The sequence below is a fragment of the Sitophilus oryzae genome, unplaced genomic scaffold (assembly GCF_002938485.1).
Source record: "Sitophilus oryzae breed Bouriz unplaced genomic scaffold, Soryzae_2.0 scaffold_1582_pilon_pilon, whole genome shotgun sequence".
Classification (NCBI taxonomy): Eukaryota; Metazoa; Arthropoda; class Insecta; order Coleoptera; family Curculionidae; genus Sitophilus; species Sitophilus oryzae.
Window position 1 is genome coordinate 65,284 of NW_022146261.1, and position 19,094 is coordinate 84,377.

At 30.9% G+C, this 19,094-nt stretch overlaps 1 protein-coding gene across 1 annotated transcript in view; it reads left to right on the top strand.

Annotated features, from left to right (window-relative positions):
• Nucleotides 1–10,827, top strand: part of LOC115879641 (fasciclin-1-like) — a 28,991-nt gene extending 18,164 nt beyond the window's left edge. The window contains exon 4 of the mRNA XM_030896535.1: nucleotides 10,043–10,827. Within this exon, the coding sequence (XP_030752395.1) occupies nucleotides 10,043–10,242 (200 nt within the window). The 3' untranslated portion in view covers nucleotides 10,243–10,827. The remainder of the gene's footprint in view (nucleotides 1–10,042) is intronic.
• The last annotated feature ends 8,267 nt before the right edge of the window (nucleotides 10,828–19,094 follow it).

Genomic DNA, 19,094 nt, shown 5'->3' on the forward strand with positions numbered 1-19,094 from the left:
GTGGTAGTATTATTTTTATTATTGCAACACAATAACTGATCGATAAATAAACTTCAGTAAATATTTATTATTAAAAACTTTGATACCCTTGGAGAAATGAAGCCTTAAAATTTTTACTGCAATTTCGCAAAATTGAAAATATTTCAAAAACTGTAAGGTTTAAGTGTAATGAACCTTAATCAAATTTATTTTTATTTTAATCGCAGAAACTAAAAATGTAATAATATACAGGGTGTTCCATTTAAAAAAATACAACTTTGATATTTTTTATTTATTTGGGACACTCTGTATCTTGCAAAAATATTTTTAAATTGTAGTTCTAATAGTCCTTCAATGACCCCAAAACTTGAACTTCAATGAACCCAAAGAATTTGTAAAAATCTAATCGTTTAGCTACAATACTCCGTGTCGTATGTGGTGAACAACCCTGTATAGATATATGCATAATTTTTATAAATAAAATATAAAGCTGTTGAAAAAATTAGAGCTTTAGTTTAAAATTATACTACATACTTACCTTCCAAACATACATCTTCCAAATATAATATGCTCACTACGATTATTTACTGATTTTATCTCTATGCCGGGTGCGTCTCAAAACTGGCTTACCCCTATAACTTTTTTATTTTTTCATATAAAAAACGAGATTTGGTATGTTAGTATATGACATAAATTATAATTGATTGACGTATTCAATTGTTTTTGGTCACTTCCTGTTTCACCGGAAATGACGACAACTTTTGATTTTTAAATGACACCCTGGGTATGTTTTTACATTATTCGATAGAAAATGACACTCTGAATAAAATAACATATCATATGTTAACTTTTGACAAAACAATCATATTTTAAATTTCAATCCAGAGTGCCACCATGGCGGTGTTTTTAACTCATTTTTAATCAAGGAGCCTAGGAAAACTAGATCTGATCGTCTAAAATTTTTCCTGTCTTTTGTCTTGGCCGGTTAAAAAATGCCCAAATCGTATTTTTAATCATATTTCAATTTTTTCAAATGGAACAAGGCTAGTTCGTTAACTTATTTGGAAACAGCATTTTTTGAATAATTTGATACCACACACTTGGTATTCCGAGTCAAATTGTCGTTATAAACCGCATGTTACAATTTCAAATAAACAATATGCGAAAATGTCAAACGGTGACATATGATATGTCATTCTGTTGAGAGTGTCATATTCTGTCGAATAAAGTAAAAAAATACCGAGGGTGTCACTTAAAACTTTAAAGTTGTTGCTAATAAAGTAAACGCCACGAATGTTTGGGAGTGATTCATCGCTTGATGAAGTGAGAATCGACAAGCGCGCTATCATTTTTACATTAAAAACGTAAATTTTTACCGCAGACGTAGGTTTTTAAAGGCATGGTCTAATCATCTGCCTGCGCTCCTCCTACTTATTCCAAAATGTTAGTTTTATTGACAAAGACGATACTAAATCGCGTTTCTTTGATTGATTCGTTTTTGTGCGTCAGTCCATTGGTGTGCTTGCAGTGCGACCAATGGGGCATTCCATTTTATATTTATAACCAAATATATGTTTTGACAAGACTTTGACAGTTAAAACAACAAATTACAACAGATTATATAATGATTATTATAATGACTTGAAACACCACGGCACTGGAATTAAGTTATATGTGACCGTGAACAGATTAGTTCACATGGTAGCGACCGATAAGTCACTCCCAAACATTCGTGGCGTTTACTATAGTTATTTCTGGTAAAATAGGAAGTGACTAAAAATAATTGAATACGTCAATCAATCCTAATTTATGTCATACCAACATACCAAATCTCGTTTTTTTTATATGAAAAATAAAAAAATTATAGAGGTGAGCCACTTCTGAGACACACCCGTTATAGTTATACTTACAAATAATTTTTTATATAACGGAATTTAAATATGTTTCCAGGGAATGTTTACAGGAATTTATTTTAGGGGGGGGGGCAAAAAAAGTAACGTAAAATATGCTTTATAGGGCGGCATTTTTAACCCAAAAGGCTAATATTTAAGCAAATTTACAGACTTTAGGGGGGAGCCGGACCCCATGGGCCCTCCTCTGTATCCGTCACTGTATGTTTCTTCTACTTTTTTAAGTTTAATAGTATTTTTCTACCGTAGAATAGATATTTTTTTCACGTATTTTTAGAGCAATGGCATTCAATTGCAGATATGTAATTTTTATATTTATTTAGATTTAGGCTATAGTATATAGATTTTTTTTATACTTTAGACACTACACTTGCAAACCTAATGTATTTTTTAGAATGTATTCTAGAACTTAACTAGTCTTAGACAGATAAGTATCTTAGAAGAGCTTAAAATGTAACCACGAAAGAATATAAAAGAATATTGATTGCTGCTATACGCTAAGCATCTTCGCATTACTTGTTTCCTCTACATTGACATATTTTTCCCTTAATATGGCCGGTCCATTCAATTTATTTGAATTTATTACTGTTACTATATCCGGCGTATTACGTAGATTATCCAATTCCAAGTTAATTCTCACTTTATAGTTAGTTATTCTTTTTTCTGCTATTCTGGAGGAGAAAAGCATCGAATTAATGTCTCATTGCCCGTATTCGCCCGATTTATCGCCTAATGACTTTCTTGTCCCTCACTGTGTGTAAACAAAAGATGCGCGGACAGCGATTTGCATCACCTCAAGAAGCTGTTGAAGACTTTCAAAACCATGTTTTTACGATAGCAGCTTCATAGCGGAAAAAATGTTTCCAGAATTGGTTTCACGGATGCAAAAGACCTTAAGGCGAATAATTCGAAAAGCAATAAAACACTTTGTTTCGAACTTTTTCGTTTCTGTTTCAGTTTTTGTAAAAACTTAAAAGGCAACCTACGTACTGTCTTAGTACAAAAGTACATACAGCTCTATTTTATGGGCCTCCTAAAAATGGTGAAGTTCCTCTTTGACTTTGAATAATAATTCTTATAGTGTTTGAGGGTGCAACACATTGGAAATATCTGCCTTCTTGTGACATGCTAATTGAAGTTTTTATAAGAAACTTCTTTAAATTTTATTTTCTTCGGATAGGGATATTTTATAATACTTTTGTGTGTTCTCAAACTATGCGGTAATCGTTGGCCTTCATATGCTCGGCTATACCAGGTTTTTTCCATTCTTCCGCTATTCTTTAGCTCTGAGCATCATGAGCTATTCGATTTTTTTTTAAACTGGTTTAGTTAGATATCGATTCACGATAAAAACAATGCAATTCGAATATTAGACAGCCTCTACACTATCCCAGAAATGGTTCACGAAATATTTCTGGAAATATTTCGTAAAACGTTTCTAGAAATACTTTCAGAAGTAAACTCAAATATAAGCATGTGTTATAAAAATTTTCCACGTTTCCTCAAATAGATTGAGATGCGGCGTGATTGGTTGTTTGTTTTTTATTCTTAACCCAGATTATCCCAGATTAAATTAATCTGGGTTAACAATAAAAAAACAAACAAACAAAACGTGGGAACTAATTTTTATAACACAAACTTATATTTATCGTACCATTTACTATTTTGTGAAATAGCATGAAGCAATCAAGGTGAAACGTTATGGTGGCTTCAGAAAAATAAGTAAACATAGAGTGTGAATAAATATCTTATAAAAATTAAAACCAGTGCATTTAGAAAACTGTTACCGATGGTAGATTTAATTGCCTATTCATCTAAGGTTACACAGAATATTTAGTTTTAATCATTGTCTAACATTATTAATTACAATATAGTAAAAAAATATATCTCCAAAACTGAAAATCGTAAAACTGCAGGGCAATGCGCAGTGACTAACTGTTTTGGCGGTCATTATTGACAAAAAATAAAAATGTTGAGTAAATTTGGGAACTTTTTATCTTTTTTTTAAATTAATCATACAATTGAAAAAAAAAACGATAAAACAGTTTCTGTTGAACTTTTCCGGTCCGCCTTTTATAGGTTATAATCTACAGTGTTAAATTAGTTAAAAAATCATCTAATTACTTATTTCTTATTATTGAATGGATTTATATCAAACGATGTTAGTATTACATATAACAGTACCTATCTTTTATTAACATTGAAACAAAATATATTAGGTTATTGATTATTTATTGTTAAATTGCTGAACTACATGGGAATATTTTAGTGTAAATGTAGTAAACCTTATCTTAAGATCAAACAAACTTACCTTAAGTGATGTTCGATCTTGATTATATGTAGGCCTCGTCGAAATAAATAATAGTCTGTAGTACCTTCGGATTAGTCCGAACCGATCACTATTTTAAAGCTGAAAAAGCAAAAACCCCCGCCGCTCGTCCTGCCGCGCCGTACTGCTCCATATTCAGTCTGTTTTAAAGCTGTTGTTGCAACGGGAATAATTCAAAAATTAATTATAGGGTGGGTTAGGGACTTATTTATTTCGACGAGGCCTACATATAATCAAGATCGAACATCACTTAAGGTAAGTTTGTTTGATCTTAAGATTATATTCCGGCCTCGTCTCATAAATAATAGTCTGTAGATGTTTAAATACATACATGCAACAACTTATTACCTCATATTTTATATTTATAAAATTTGAAAATGATTTCTCATATTACTCGTGACACAAAAGGTAATAACAGATAACTAACAAAGAAGATACATTCTGTAGTGACACTTAAATTTTGCCTACAAAACATTAAAAGTAAATAGAATATTCAAGACTAGTTATACAGTGAGCCAATTGTGCATTGTCAATTAAAGTCTATTATATAATCACAAATAAATAAATTATTCTAATCTCTGCCCTGTCATTGGGTTTAGGTTAGGTTAGGTTGCTCGGGTTTGGGATCATGTTTGATCCCTCACTCGGAGGCCTTGGGCCCATTGCGATACCCCTGTATTTGTCATTGGGTTTAACCACCATGTATTTTTTGTTAATTAAACTTAAAGTTTGAATTCGATGAACTGTTGCTATTCTGTTAGGATTATTTAAGTTTATTTGTTAAGATTATAGAGATATGTCGATATTAGATTAGATTCTTATATAATTCGGAACATTACTAGGGTCCCAAAGTCTTTTGTGCCTTGGTTTTGGAGGGTTTAATCCAAATATACCTTTAATGAACCTTTTCATTCGAGAATCAGAAGACATGCCTGTCATTTGTGCCAGCGCAGAAGATATATGTTAGGGGTACCATACGACACCCCATTCTTAGGCTGACTAGGATAGGTCCAAGACATTAGGTACCATAAGTACAAAAGGATCCAATTTATTTAGCATGCAAAATTGTTACCATCTTTAGCCTTATTGAGTACTGTTGGAAGGTAGAACTGGATATTGAAGAGATATTTATTGTTCGGGAATTCCTTGTAATAGCGGCACCCCGACACCCTGCTACTAGGAAAAAGTTAATCGACAATAGAATTTGGTTCAAAAATTAGAGGTTTTGACACTAAAAGTGACTTAAAAAGAAGAAAAAACCATTATTGACAAGTCCAAAGGGGTATTACAAGGATTCTCTCTGCCTTTTCCCCAATACTTTTTTGTATAACTCTTAAAGCCCATCTTATCTATATCTCCGGATCTCTCACCCAAGAAACAAATTTTACACACTTTTTGTTCAGACGACTTGCAAAAAGATCTATGTGTGAAAAACCAAATTATCTCGGTAATTTTTCTAAAAGCAAACACCGCACTGCAAGACTCCATTCGGTTTCTTTGTATTCTTCTAGATGCTCAGTCAACAAAAAATGTTGTCATTTGAGGCAATATATGAGTATATAAGAACATAAATATTTCGTTCTTGCCACCAGCTTCACATTTTTCTTGCTAATTTGTTTAAAGTCTAGTACTTAACACTACCCATGATGTTAATCATGCACATAGCCGTTGTATTATCAATACAACATAGGACATTACAATTTAAACAGTTAAATGAAACTTCTTAGACCAAAACATAGAGCTAAACGTTCTGGTTCATTTTTATGATAGACTTTCTCTACTTTCGACAAAAAACAAAAATAGTATGACCGTTAAATTAGGTCCCCAGCCAGTTATATTGTGATATTTGAATATTGAATTTTACTTGAACACCAAGCGAAATCCATGGATAAAAAGGGCAATATATACATATCTGCCTCATGATACAAATAATACAAGGTATGATATTGCGCAGGTTGGTCACTACGTCACAGGTTATAAACGGCACCATTGGTCGGCAAGCTCTGCGCGCCAATTTTAAATTGTCAAACAGATTGTGTCATCTGTGAAATTTGATTGTGTCAAAATGTGAAAATAATTTTTCAAATGTCAAGCTCGATGTCAAAACATAACTTTTGGGGTTATGTCCTAATTCTTCCCTATTTTAGGTCTTTTTTTATTAGTGGCAATTGAACAATATGGATATTTTTTTGTATGGCGTATGACGTCACAGGTGGTATGCGCAAACTTAACGAAATTGGAGCCGCTATCGATCATACCTTGTTTTCTTTGCACCATGTATCTGCCTCATAATTACCTCTAGAATTTAGTAAGGGTAAAAATTGCTTCTTTTCGAACAACTTAGTGTGTCAAAAGCATACCTACTTAATAGCTGTAGCAGCTGAAATTAACGACCCAATGAACCGTGAAAAATCTCTTTTACAACTTGTCATATAAGAAAATCTTCCTAATAGTACTATTTTTATTTTAAACGCCTTTCCTTAATCAAAGAAATAATCATAGCTTGTGAATTATACAAAAAACCTAAATATTTATAAATTTGATTTTGTATGAGGTTACTTTTCTCAAATTACACTATAAAAATAAATCGAAAATAATGTCTCTTTCACATTATTCTTACAAGCTTCCAGAAAATTTGCAAAAAGAAGGATATCATCTAAATAGGGCCACTAATAAGAAACCTCTTTTTCTAAGAAGAGCCGTAATAAATTTTAAACATCTTTTTAAAACCCTAAAAGACAAACAGTTCTCGCAAACTCATAGCGATTTGTTAATATAAAGCCTTATATATTTTTAGTGTGGGTCTTTAATTGGAACAAGGTAAAGTAGACCTCTTTTAGATCTTCTGGTGCCATAAAACAGTTTTATGTTGTTCAATTTTCTATTGTTTCCTTTTAACAAATTCATTAAATCACTTAAGGTTAAGGATCAATCGTTCCATCTGGTCTTGGAATAATAAAGATATTGGAAAGAAACTGATCAGTTCTAAGCTTCGTCCAAGAAACGGTTTCATTTCCAAATAGAAGATAGAGACTGGAGTGGATCTTAAAGTCTTTAGTAACTTTATTTAAATTTATGAGGAGAAGCTATGGTCTTGACACTGACTCTGAATGATATCCTCTCAGATATAATTCACCTAGAAGTCTACCAATGTCACTTAATCTTTCGATGTGTGGCCAATTATTTCCCCCTCCTCCTTTTTTAATTATCTTTGTAATTAATAAGGCGATAGGTGATATTGCAGCACCTCTTTGTCTGTTACTGCATAAGTCGCTCATACCGTCTTATAGTATTCTCGGATAAGACCGCCCTAATTTCGGGATTTATTTTAGGAGGATATAGCCCCTGGCAACGTTCAGGCGATAAATATTTTTGAGTTAGCTCTTTTCTAACTTCACCTATCAAACCAGAACCTAATACTTTAGACCACGAAGTGGCTATTTCCTGCTGAACAGGTTCCGAAAATGACTTTGAATAAAAATGATATTTTTTTTTTTTTAATATAAAACTTGCTAGTATTTTGCTACCCTAAGCAAAACATATAATTATGTAAATTTGTGATATTTATAATCCTAGATAAATATCGTTACAGGATACTGTATAGATATATATTGTATTAATATTAGACCGCCCTAGGTATAATCCTTGTATAATGATTTTTTTTTTATATATACACATATACACACACATACACATACATACATATACACATATATACATATATCTTTATATATAAGAATTGCTAATAATTTGCTCTTTAAGCAAAACATATTATTCTGTCAAGTTGTGATAATTATCACCCTAGATAAATATTCTCACAAGACACTCTATAGATATATTTTGTATTAACAATAGACCACTCTAGGTATAACGATTTTTTATATATAAGAATTACTAATATTTTGCTACCTTAAGCAAAACATATTATTCTGTCAAGTTGTGATACTTATCATCCTAGACAAATATTATGACAGGATACTGTATAGATATAGCTTGTAAACATTAGACCACCCTAGGTATAATGATTTTTTATATATATTTGATAACGAAAATAAAATATTTCATGTATATAAATTACGTATGTGTATACCTTTAGGATAGTTTCGTATGTGTCTACCTTTATATTGTTACTTTCTTTTTTGTTGTTATGCAAGCATATTTTGTATCGATCGTGTCAGGTGATGTTTTTGAAGATACTTGTTGATTCATCTATGTTTTTCGGCTAGTCGAGATTATTATTGTTTTTGTTTTTGATTTCCGACGTTTATTTTCTATAATATCCCTTATTTTAATATATTTTTATATATATAAGACTTGCTATTTGCTACCCTAAGCAAAACATATAATTATGAAAAAGTTATGATATTTATCAACCTAGATAAATATTGTGGCAGAATATATCATATATCTTGTATTAACTGTTATATCGTTATGAGTCGCAGACTTACTACGACTCCTCTCTTTATGTCTTTTTCTTGAAGGATTCGGCATTTCCACTGTTTTCCGCACTCCGAAACATCAAAACGTAACGTATCGGTCCGCACTAAAAAGAAGACTGAATATGGAGCAGTACGGCGCGGCAGGACGAGCGGCGGGGGTTTTTGCTTTTTCAGCTTTAAAATAGTGATCGGTTCGGACTAATCCGAAGGTACTACAGACTATTATTTATGAGACGAGGCCGGAATATAATTAACATTCAATGCGTTCAAACACACGTCTTGTAGATGTCGCCGTATACCACCGTAAATCTGGTATGCGGATAAAAAATATCTACGATTTAAGTAAATTTATTTCTACATTTATTCTTCACTTTTGCAAATAACGGCGGCAGCTTGTGGTTTAAAATTTCACCATACGTCTTATTAGTTATTATATTTTTGTATAAATTAACCTGGTGCTAGGTAAGATTTATCCATAATATTTAAGACCAGACCAATTCATTTATATAATTTTCTAGCCATTATAGCAAAGAGTTAACAAAAGAGAGAGAGAGAAATACACGAGGAACTAAAACTATCGCCTTTTACTTCATCAAACCGACCCTCAAAATTTCCTCTTGTTACAACATCGGGCATGACGTTGCCAGTATTATTCATCATGCAATACTATTGTTATATTAATCAATTAAGGCCGCGTAAACAAACATAACATGTACAGTTTTATATACTAATTCATTATAATAAAATTAAATAAAAAAACATATTGTAATTATATTGCTGCAGATTGAGTAAAAAGTTTTGTTCTTAAATATCTGCTCTTCATATTATAAATGCATGTTTTAATATTAATTTTGTGGAATATATATGAACATAAAACGAAATGTAATTAACGAAATATCATCGTAACAACTGCTATTTTAAAAAGTCTAGGTTTGCTTATTTCACTGGTATCTATGAAAAAAGTCCTTTGCCTCGGGTACAGATACCGCCACGTTTTAGAAATAGCTCAAAACGAAACAAAATTGAACGAGGCAATAGGAAACGCCAAAAAAAATCCCCCCACGCCCTCCTCACGGGTAGTTTTCAGGCGGTTTTAAAAATCGAAAGTAGGTCGAGGCAAACCGAAGTGGGTCAAGACAACTGGAAATAAACCAAAATGCGACAAAGTTGGGTGACGAAAGGCACCTTGACGTACTTCGAAGAGTTCGCTGCATAGTGTAGAGGCCGTTTTAGAGTATTACAGCAAATCATACTTTCTCTTTAACTTTCAAACCAAACATTACATCATTTTTTCCATATTCCTTCTTGTTAAAAATTTTTAAGTAATAATTTAGAATAATTTTACAAAAGATAATATAATTAATAGCTTGTTCTTTACATTATAGCTTACATCATTCACTGGAACGAACAAAAAATACCCGTTTTCCGAGCCAACGTCGAATGCGTTAATGGGATCATACACGTCATCGACGCTCCATTCTTGAAAAAAGACGACATCAGAGTTAGCCTTGGAAGTTCTTTGAAACCAACTGCAGTCTTTGTGCTGATAGCTGCCGTAGTCTCTTCGAAATACATATTACATTAATTATATTTATTTTATTATTAAGGTATAAATTGATTTTGTATTTGGAATTTTCAAATTATGTTTTTATAAAAACATTGTGCACTTGACTTGGTAACGTCACTATTTGCTTTAATAAGTTTTTGTTTATGGTTTTTATATTTTATATTTACACTTAAATAATTAGCTATTTCAGTGTAAATATAAACGATAGTTTGAGAGAAATTATATGTTTTAAGAAAATAAATTTAAACGTTTTACACTTTTTCGTCTTTTTAAATTTTTTAAATATAAACCAATACATAGACACCTCCAGCTTGAAGCTAAATTTATAGAAAAAAATCGTAATTATTTATCTACAATTTGAATAAAAATACATTTATTTTTAATAAATTAGCTAAATTATTATTAAAAATTAAAAAATATATATATAATTGAAGAGAAAGTTTTATTTAAAGATCTCATACCATTAAATACCAAATCGTCATCATAAGTATATAAAGTAAAATAAGTATGGTAATCGCAGAACAATTTCCGATGCACGTGATCAACTTTGAGTGACAAGCGATGGCGACAGCGCTGCCAAATTGTGATGGATTTATGAGATGAATCTTAATTAAAAAGTGACAAACAATATATTTATTTTATAATTTTTTAAAGACTTTTTTATCTTTATTTGTTTTATAGCTTATTTTACTTATTACATATTGGCAAAGACTAGTCCATTAGGAAGATTATTCTAAGCGTTATTATGGGTTATTTATTTATTTATTGAAGTACATCTTACAACGCCATTAAATGGTAATAACAAGTAAGAGGGTGCTATTATTGCACAAACTAATAATTTAACAGAATTTAGTTAAAACTAACGTAGAAATAACATTGAAAGAGGTGCAATGTGCTTATCAATCAAACTAACTTTTCTGACTGCAGTCAAGGGTAAAAAAGGACCTTTATTGTACAAGCTCTTTGCTTCGACTGTTTAAATGCTTTGGCATATTTTCAACACACAATTTCAAGAAATGCAATACAAAAACTTGAAAATTGAGTTCTTCAAAGAAGCGTTTGTACTTAAAAGTACAATTTAAAAAACAACTATGAAAATAGGCAAAAAACGAGAATTACTCTCAAAATGGCGCAAATGACGCAAAAAATTACTCAAAAAAAATGGTCCAATGTGACCAATATAGCGATAATAAACTTCGGTCTAAACTAATTTTTGCAGTATAAATAAAATATGTTACATTTGATCTATAAAGTCAAATGAAGAGCTGCTCGGTATCTTAAATTATACAACAAATTTAAACATTTTTGCCAAAATTTCATTTAGCCAGGTTTATAGACATAGGGTCAATGTCGATATGATTGATGACGTGCATCGGAAAATGTTTTGCGATTACATATTACAAAGTAACATTTTAACGTTAACATTTCTTCATTTATTTCTCTCTAAATGACATTTGGTATATTTGATTGTATTCACATGGACAGATTTTTATTTATCTTACAGTATAAAGAATATTAGCAAGAAATAGATAGATTGATAATAGTCACTGACTTACGTGATATTTGTAATAAAAATATTATACAGGTTGAGTCCAAAATAAATATTTTCAGAGCTGGTAGATCTCGATAAAAGAAACATATTCAAAAAACATATTTCAAATAAGTCCAAAATAACCGAAATATTTTACTTTGGAAATTAAAAAAAAAGATTTTTCGCATAGATTTTGAGAACCGCTGGATCTTTTCTGGGATTTCTTTCTTGTAAATTTAATATACTACCCATATTGCCATATTATGAAGATATTACGATTTTTAACTAAAAATTTTTCAAAAGAAAATTTTTCAAAAGAAAATTTTTCTGTTCAAATAAAAATTTTCGCGAAAAAAAAAACATAGACCTGTCTCTGGGATCGAAATATATCACCCCTAAAAATATTTGCAATTATTTAAGACTCGCCCTGTATGTAGACTGCTTATCTAATATATTTTTTTCAAATATAATAATACAATTTAAAAGGAATAAAGCTTTATATTTCTTTCCCTTTCAATATTTTGTTAATATTGATCTCATCCGAATTATGAAATTCACGCTGGAGTATATATGGATTTTTTTATTGAATATTAGATTTAAATTTATTCTAGATTCTCAAATTTGTAAAGACTAAACCTATGGAATGTTGAGAAAAATATTTAAGGTTGCCGAAGAAATTGTTAGAAAGAACAGCAAATACTGGACAATTTACTATTGTAGGAATAGCACCTAGATAGGCTATTTGTACATAAAATGTAAAAGGGCTAGATTGTGCAAAAATACTTCTAACATTAAGACGCACTTTCAAAATTAGCACTAATACTAATAAACTCTATACATTACTTTAAACTTAGAAAGTATAATATAATTATTGTACATTTCTGTTAAACTTAAAAGGATTAATTTAAGTTTAATGCAACAATTTAAACATTAAATCATAAAAGGTTTAAATACGTATTGATTACTCATGTGTCAATTTGGGTGGAAGATAATATTATTTCCAAAATAACTTAATACATATAACGATATTATTTCTGCAAACTTGACATTGATTGTGTTAACAACAAATAAAATATAAAACAGATTAACCATTTAACTTAGAAAAAAGTACCACCTAAGCAGACTGAAAAAAATATTTTGATAATCATAATAAGACATAATATCAATGAAAATGTGACATTTCTTATTTCTAAATTTTTTTCAGAAGTTGCTCTCGCCACATATGCTGAGTGATTAAAATATGAAGAATATATGTTTTAAATATAAAATATCTTTCTTGTATTACCAGTTTGAAAACTTGAAAGATTGTTACTATAAACAATAATGTTTCTACCATTAGATATTTGTTAGTCAGCTCTGAAAATCAAAAATTTGCACATGTATTTTATGGCGATCAATTACAGTCAAATTTATTACTCAAAACCAGATATTATCTTATAGTGATAAAATGTTACTAAAAAATTATGCAACAACTATAATTTTTATAAAAGTTTTAAACTTTTTCGTTTAGTTCATTATCTCACCAAAAATAAACATAAACTGTCAGTTCATTATTGCTTCAATGCTCATAATTATATTTCATATGTTCCCACAAACCTAAAAATAATTTAATATAATTTCACAATGCATCACGTTATGATATCAATATTCTTGTTAGCAGAATATATTTCAATATAATTATTTTAAATAATGAACACAAGTCACTCAATTTAAAAAATGTAATTATATATGTATGATTATTCCAAATCATCGTTATTATTTAAAATATCAAACACATATTATTATTAATAAATTTGTTAGTGAACTGTTAATTAAAATATTTATCGGTACTGAAAATAATTAACAACAATATATCTGTGCCTTAAAATCTACAGATGACTGAATCTAGAGTTTTTATTTCAAAGATTAATACTGTTAAGATCTATATAAAACTTTTTATGAAAGTATTAAAATTATAAATGCATTTACGAATTAAAATGTAGCCTCTTGATTTTTATTAATAAAATGTTACATTCCAAAAAAAGCATTATACTATTGTGTCTTTTTTATTTATTATAGTGTCTCTTTAAAAATTAGATAAGGTTTATGCTATTGCAATATTTGATATAATTTTTTATCTATATGTCTCATCTAGAATCAGGAGAGATTAATATAAATATACTGACATTAAAAAATGTCCTCAGTTCTTCATGAAAATTTGTTGATGCAAACAAAAAATTATGTTCTCTGGAATTTTTAAAAGCATTGACTTAAGTAGTGAAATTAAAATACCTAATTCATTCTTAAAAGTGTTCATATTATTTGTAGCGTGTGTGATTTTCTAGACTACTTTGCTTAAATAATATGTATATAAGAGTTTGAATGTGTAAAAAATCAATGTTTATATCTTAAAATCTAAAAAAAAGATAGGTTAACGTTTAGTGTAATTTCAAAAAGAAACTGGCTTTCTCTATACATATATTTTAGAGCACTGAATTAGCTACCTGTAATATAGATATCAATAAATGATGCTTAATATGCATATTGATGATATAGTAATTTAAATAATATTATAAAAAGGTTGATTGTTCACTATACATTCCGTTTTCGTTCCATAGCAGTTCCGTATATCGTGTTAGTTTTTAGGCGCACATGCGTGAGCAACCAAATAATTAAAAAGAGCGCCAAATTCTTATATTTAAAATAGGATCTAACTTACGGCCAAACTGACATCATTCCGCTCTCGGAATGTACAAGTTCAAAACATAGAAAAATAAAGAGGCTATGATATAGGTACCTATAACAACAAAACTTTAATTTTCTATTTTTAATTTTTTTTTTTTTTTTTTTTTTTTTTTTTTTTAAAAAATATAATTAAACATTCAAAGCTAAACGTCGTTACGTTTAAAAGGTTTTGGGTTGAGATTCAGCACACTAGACCATCTCCATGCCAGTTGCTGAAATAAAGACAGGAAGGACGTTAGTCAGACAAGAGTCAGACTACTCTGACGTCAATATCAGTTTACTTCTATTTGGCACAGTGGGAATATGTACTCAGTAGGCACGTATTCACGATGAGCCATTTTAAAATCACAGAGTTTCTCTACTGAGAAGATGGAAATATTGCACGAGGCACATATTTACGATGGGTCAGTTTAAAATTACAGAGTTTCTCGACTGACACGATGGAAATATTGCACAAGGCACATATTTACGATAGGTCGGTTTAAAATCACAAGGTTTCTCGACTGACACGATGGAAATATTGCACAAGGCACATATTTACGATGGGTCAGTTTAAAATCACAGAGTTTCTCGACTGACACGATGGAAATATTGCACAAGGCACATATTTACGATGGGTCGTTAAAATACAAGTTTCTCGATGACACCAGTGGAAATATTGCAAATATTGCAATATGTACGATGGGTCAGCTAATGAATTACTGGATAACACGATGGAAATAGTATGACATGTACATATGTATTTGCGATGGGTTATTGCCAGTAATATTGAACATCACTTAAGGTAAGTTCGTTTGATCTTAAGATTATATAAGTGTAATCGGGAGATTAATATATTTAACAGAAATTGATATTTAAAATATAATTCTAACTATCTTGACAAACAACGTCTTCTCTCGGCCGAAAATTAACACTCTCTGACATTCAACTGTTTCCAAAGCCTACTACTCCGCTACTCGCAAACATCAGCGGACACGGGGTGCAGGCACGGCGTGAAAATGACTGCCTATCATAAGGATCATACGCGTCGATAACATTCGGCCATTCCTGACTTATGAGTGTCCTCACTCCTCTGAATCACACTAAAGGGACATAAATAATCAGAATCGTTTAAGGACATTTTAAATGCTGAAATAAAAATATATGCTAGATTGATTGCTGCTGATACTAGACAATTGATACAAAACCAATAGACTAAACCTTATCAGCTAACTGTTACCATTATCTCAACACACTAAAAGGAGAAACATTATCAGAATCGTTTAAAGGACATTTTACTAATGCTGAAATAAAAAATATATGTTAGATTGTTTACTGCTCATATTAGAGCTACGTCTTATTTGCTTAACAGAGTAAATAGAAAATAAAAATATCGTAACTCACTCAGAAACAATACTCATAAACTCATGATGGACAAATAGATTATTCAGCGACAAAATTTCATAAGGTAAAATAAACAAATTACTTATTATATATTGGTGTTATACGCAATCTGCAGCTTGCATGCAACAAAATAAAATCAAATATCAACTCTAAAATCTTAAACCTAAATTCTAAAATATAAATCCTATTGTAAAATCTAAATCTAACTATGGGCCCACGCCTATTCCAGCCACTGGAAAAGAGAGCGATCCGGGTCGAACTAACCAGACCGAATACCGGGACTCATCCCTATTCGCAAGTCTTGTCCGCCTTACTCACAAAGCGCCCAGTTGGTAAACTCATACCTTAGCAACCACCACACGCCTTTTCCACCTATCATACTAACGTATACCTTGAAAAAGAGAGTACCGGGTAGAACTAACCCTACTTCTTCTTTTTCCTATCCTAATAAACGTTTGAATCTACCATAACCAAGTTCATAGCTTGCCAAACCTAGCTATTCCACAGTACTTGTTCCGTGACCTTGCATACCATCCTAGGATGTTTCTAACTTCATATCATCCAATTCTCAGCTGCTTAGAAGTTCAAATGAACCTGTCTACCACAGCTGTCTACCATGGAGTTGATTGGGATCCTATTAGCCGTGTCAAAGTGATCCTTAGCAGATCCTTAGTAGATCTAATGCTGAATATAGTTCGCTACGCATCTAATTTTCTTTATTCCCGCTTGATGTTCCCGCATAATTCGCTACGCCGAAACTCGCTAACGCCGACTTTATCATTTTACGCCCGGAGGGATAAACACAACTTATCCAGATACGCTCATTTTGCTTCTAGTGCTTAGATTCCACACAAACCAAACTGAATGTTTGAAACATTTTCAACCTAGATATCGTAAGGCAACTTGTTACACATACTAGAGATTATGCCTCTCTACTTATCCCATTCCACGTGGATGTCAAACAGTATTCAGGTAGTGAGATATGGCTAGTTTATATTGAAATTATTCGTTTTTTGGGTAAAAGGGTATTCCTAAATGATTACTTTATTCAGGGTTGTAAAACTCATATATTAACGTCGCATAAAGATTTAGTACATACCTAGGTAGCTTAGTTTATGTATTTTAAATTAAAATAATATAGTACCGCTTTATTTATTTTTGTTTACGCATAATATGAAAAGTGTATGCATTTTATATAAGATTAAGATAATCGGATTTGCTAGTTGTTATGTTAACTATTAGACATTTTTGTTAAGAACTATTTAAACATGTTTTTACTGAAACAATCTGTTATTTCCCAGAATATTTGTTGATGCTTTTCATTGGTTTGTTTGCAGGAGTAATACAAAGCGTGTTGTGAAAATTGCTATATAATAGTACTCTTGCGCCTAGATTACCCATCTGGACATTTACATTTATTTCTAATTACAAGAAATTACACTTTTATTAAAAGATACCCTTTATATTTTTAATAAACGCATCGTTCTCATCTTCTAACAATTTTACACAACTATTTTAACATTCGCAATGTGTCAATATATTACAACACTAATCGAAGGGTTATTTGCTATGAAATATGGCGTATACGAAGAATAAAGTTCTTGAAATAGTGAAATACCTGAATTAAACTGAAAACTCTGAAATAATAGGGTGGTTAAAATTATATTTATAATGGTGAAAACAAATGTAATACTTATAGACTATGTGGATTTTTGATATAATTCTCAAATGAATTTGCAAAACCTGAAATTCGGAACCTATTTAACTTTTCTACTACCATGTTTTTATTCAACTACATAAATAGATTTTACAAAACAAAATAGCTTTCTTAAAGACTACGTTAACAACAGCATCTTAAAATGAATTTTGAAATATTAGATCCAAAATGTGTTTTATTTATATTAGTTCATAATACCACAAGATTAGTGATAATACTATGATCCATGAGAAAGTGTTTGTTTGTTTAATTTATAAAAACACTGTATGTGTTTTTCTATAAATTACAGTGTATGTATTCCTTTAGCTTTATTTTATCTAAGTATAGTTATAATTGTATAATTAACACACCCTGTAGAAATCTTATACTTTATATTCATCAGCACTTATGTTCATATTTAAGCCGCTGCACGACGCAGGCACAGGGTTCCTTCAGAATCCATCAACGCGTATTGTACCTCCCACTTGTTTTAATAAATGTTTTTAAAAAACATCTCCACAAAACCCTCAAAATTAACTGGCGCAGTCGGTGGGATTATGTAAAGATAGACCGTCGGAGTGAACCGAAACGAAAATTCGCCCAGGAATCGTCCGGATTTTCGCGGAAAAGTTCTCGTTCGTGTCAACGATTAATCGACAAACTGTCTGCGGAGTTTAATCAAGTGAAACCAGTGCAATATCGGAAGAAGAAGGTTCCAAGTCCTGGGGAACGAGACAAACATCGCCCAAGTACCTAAAGGAGCGGACGGAGGGACAAAAATCGCCCAAATTCCATAGATAACCTGTCTAGGGGAAAGAACAAAAATCGTCAAGTACCTACTAGAAAGAGCGGAAGGACAAAAAATCATGAAGCTCATAATTAAGAAAGAAAAGCAAAACAACGAAACAAAGCAACCAAACCACCCAGAAACCCCATGAAAAGTCACTTAATGTAAGTACCTTTCAAACTATCCCTTTAGCAACCCTAAAGGTATTTTAACCAGTTACCTTATTTTTAACTATAATATTAATACAGAGTAAAATAAAATTTTTCAAATCATCCAGATTTTGATGTGCGAAAATTTCGAGAATTTAATCAATCTAGTCAACAACCTATCAATAAGTTCTGAATCAATTAATATTAAAAACCAATCGAAATAAAAGTAAAACACACCTAATTATCAGTTTATTAAATATCAAGCAGATAACATCCCAAATTTTGATGGTAATTCTAAACAATTGTGTAGATTTTTGAGATCTTGCGAACACTTTCTTTTAAATCATCAAAACCCAAACACGCCTGATGCACCAATAAATGGCCTTATTTGACACTATAATGGGAAAATTAAAGGTGGAGCAGCAGATGCTGTTGCCTCTAAGAGTGGGGTAGATTCATGGCAAAAGTAAAAGATTCATAATTGTAACATTCTCTGATCAACGATCCGAAGATTGTTTAGTTCAAGATATAATTTCTATGAAACCGATTAGAAATGAACCTATCCAAAATTTTGCATTAAGATTACAAGACGCTAGAAGT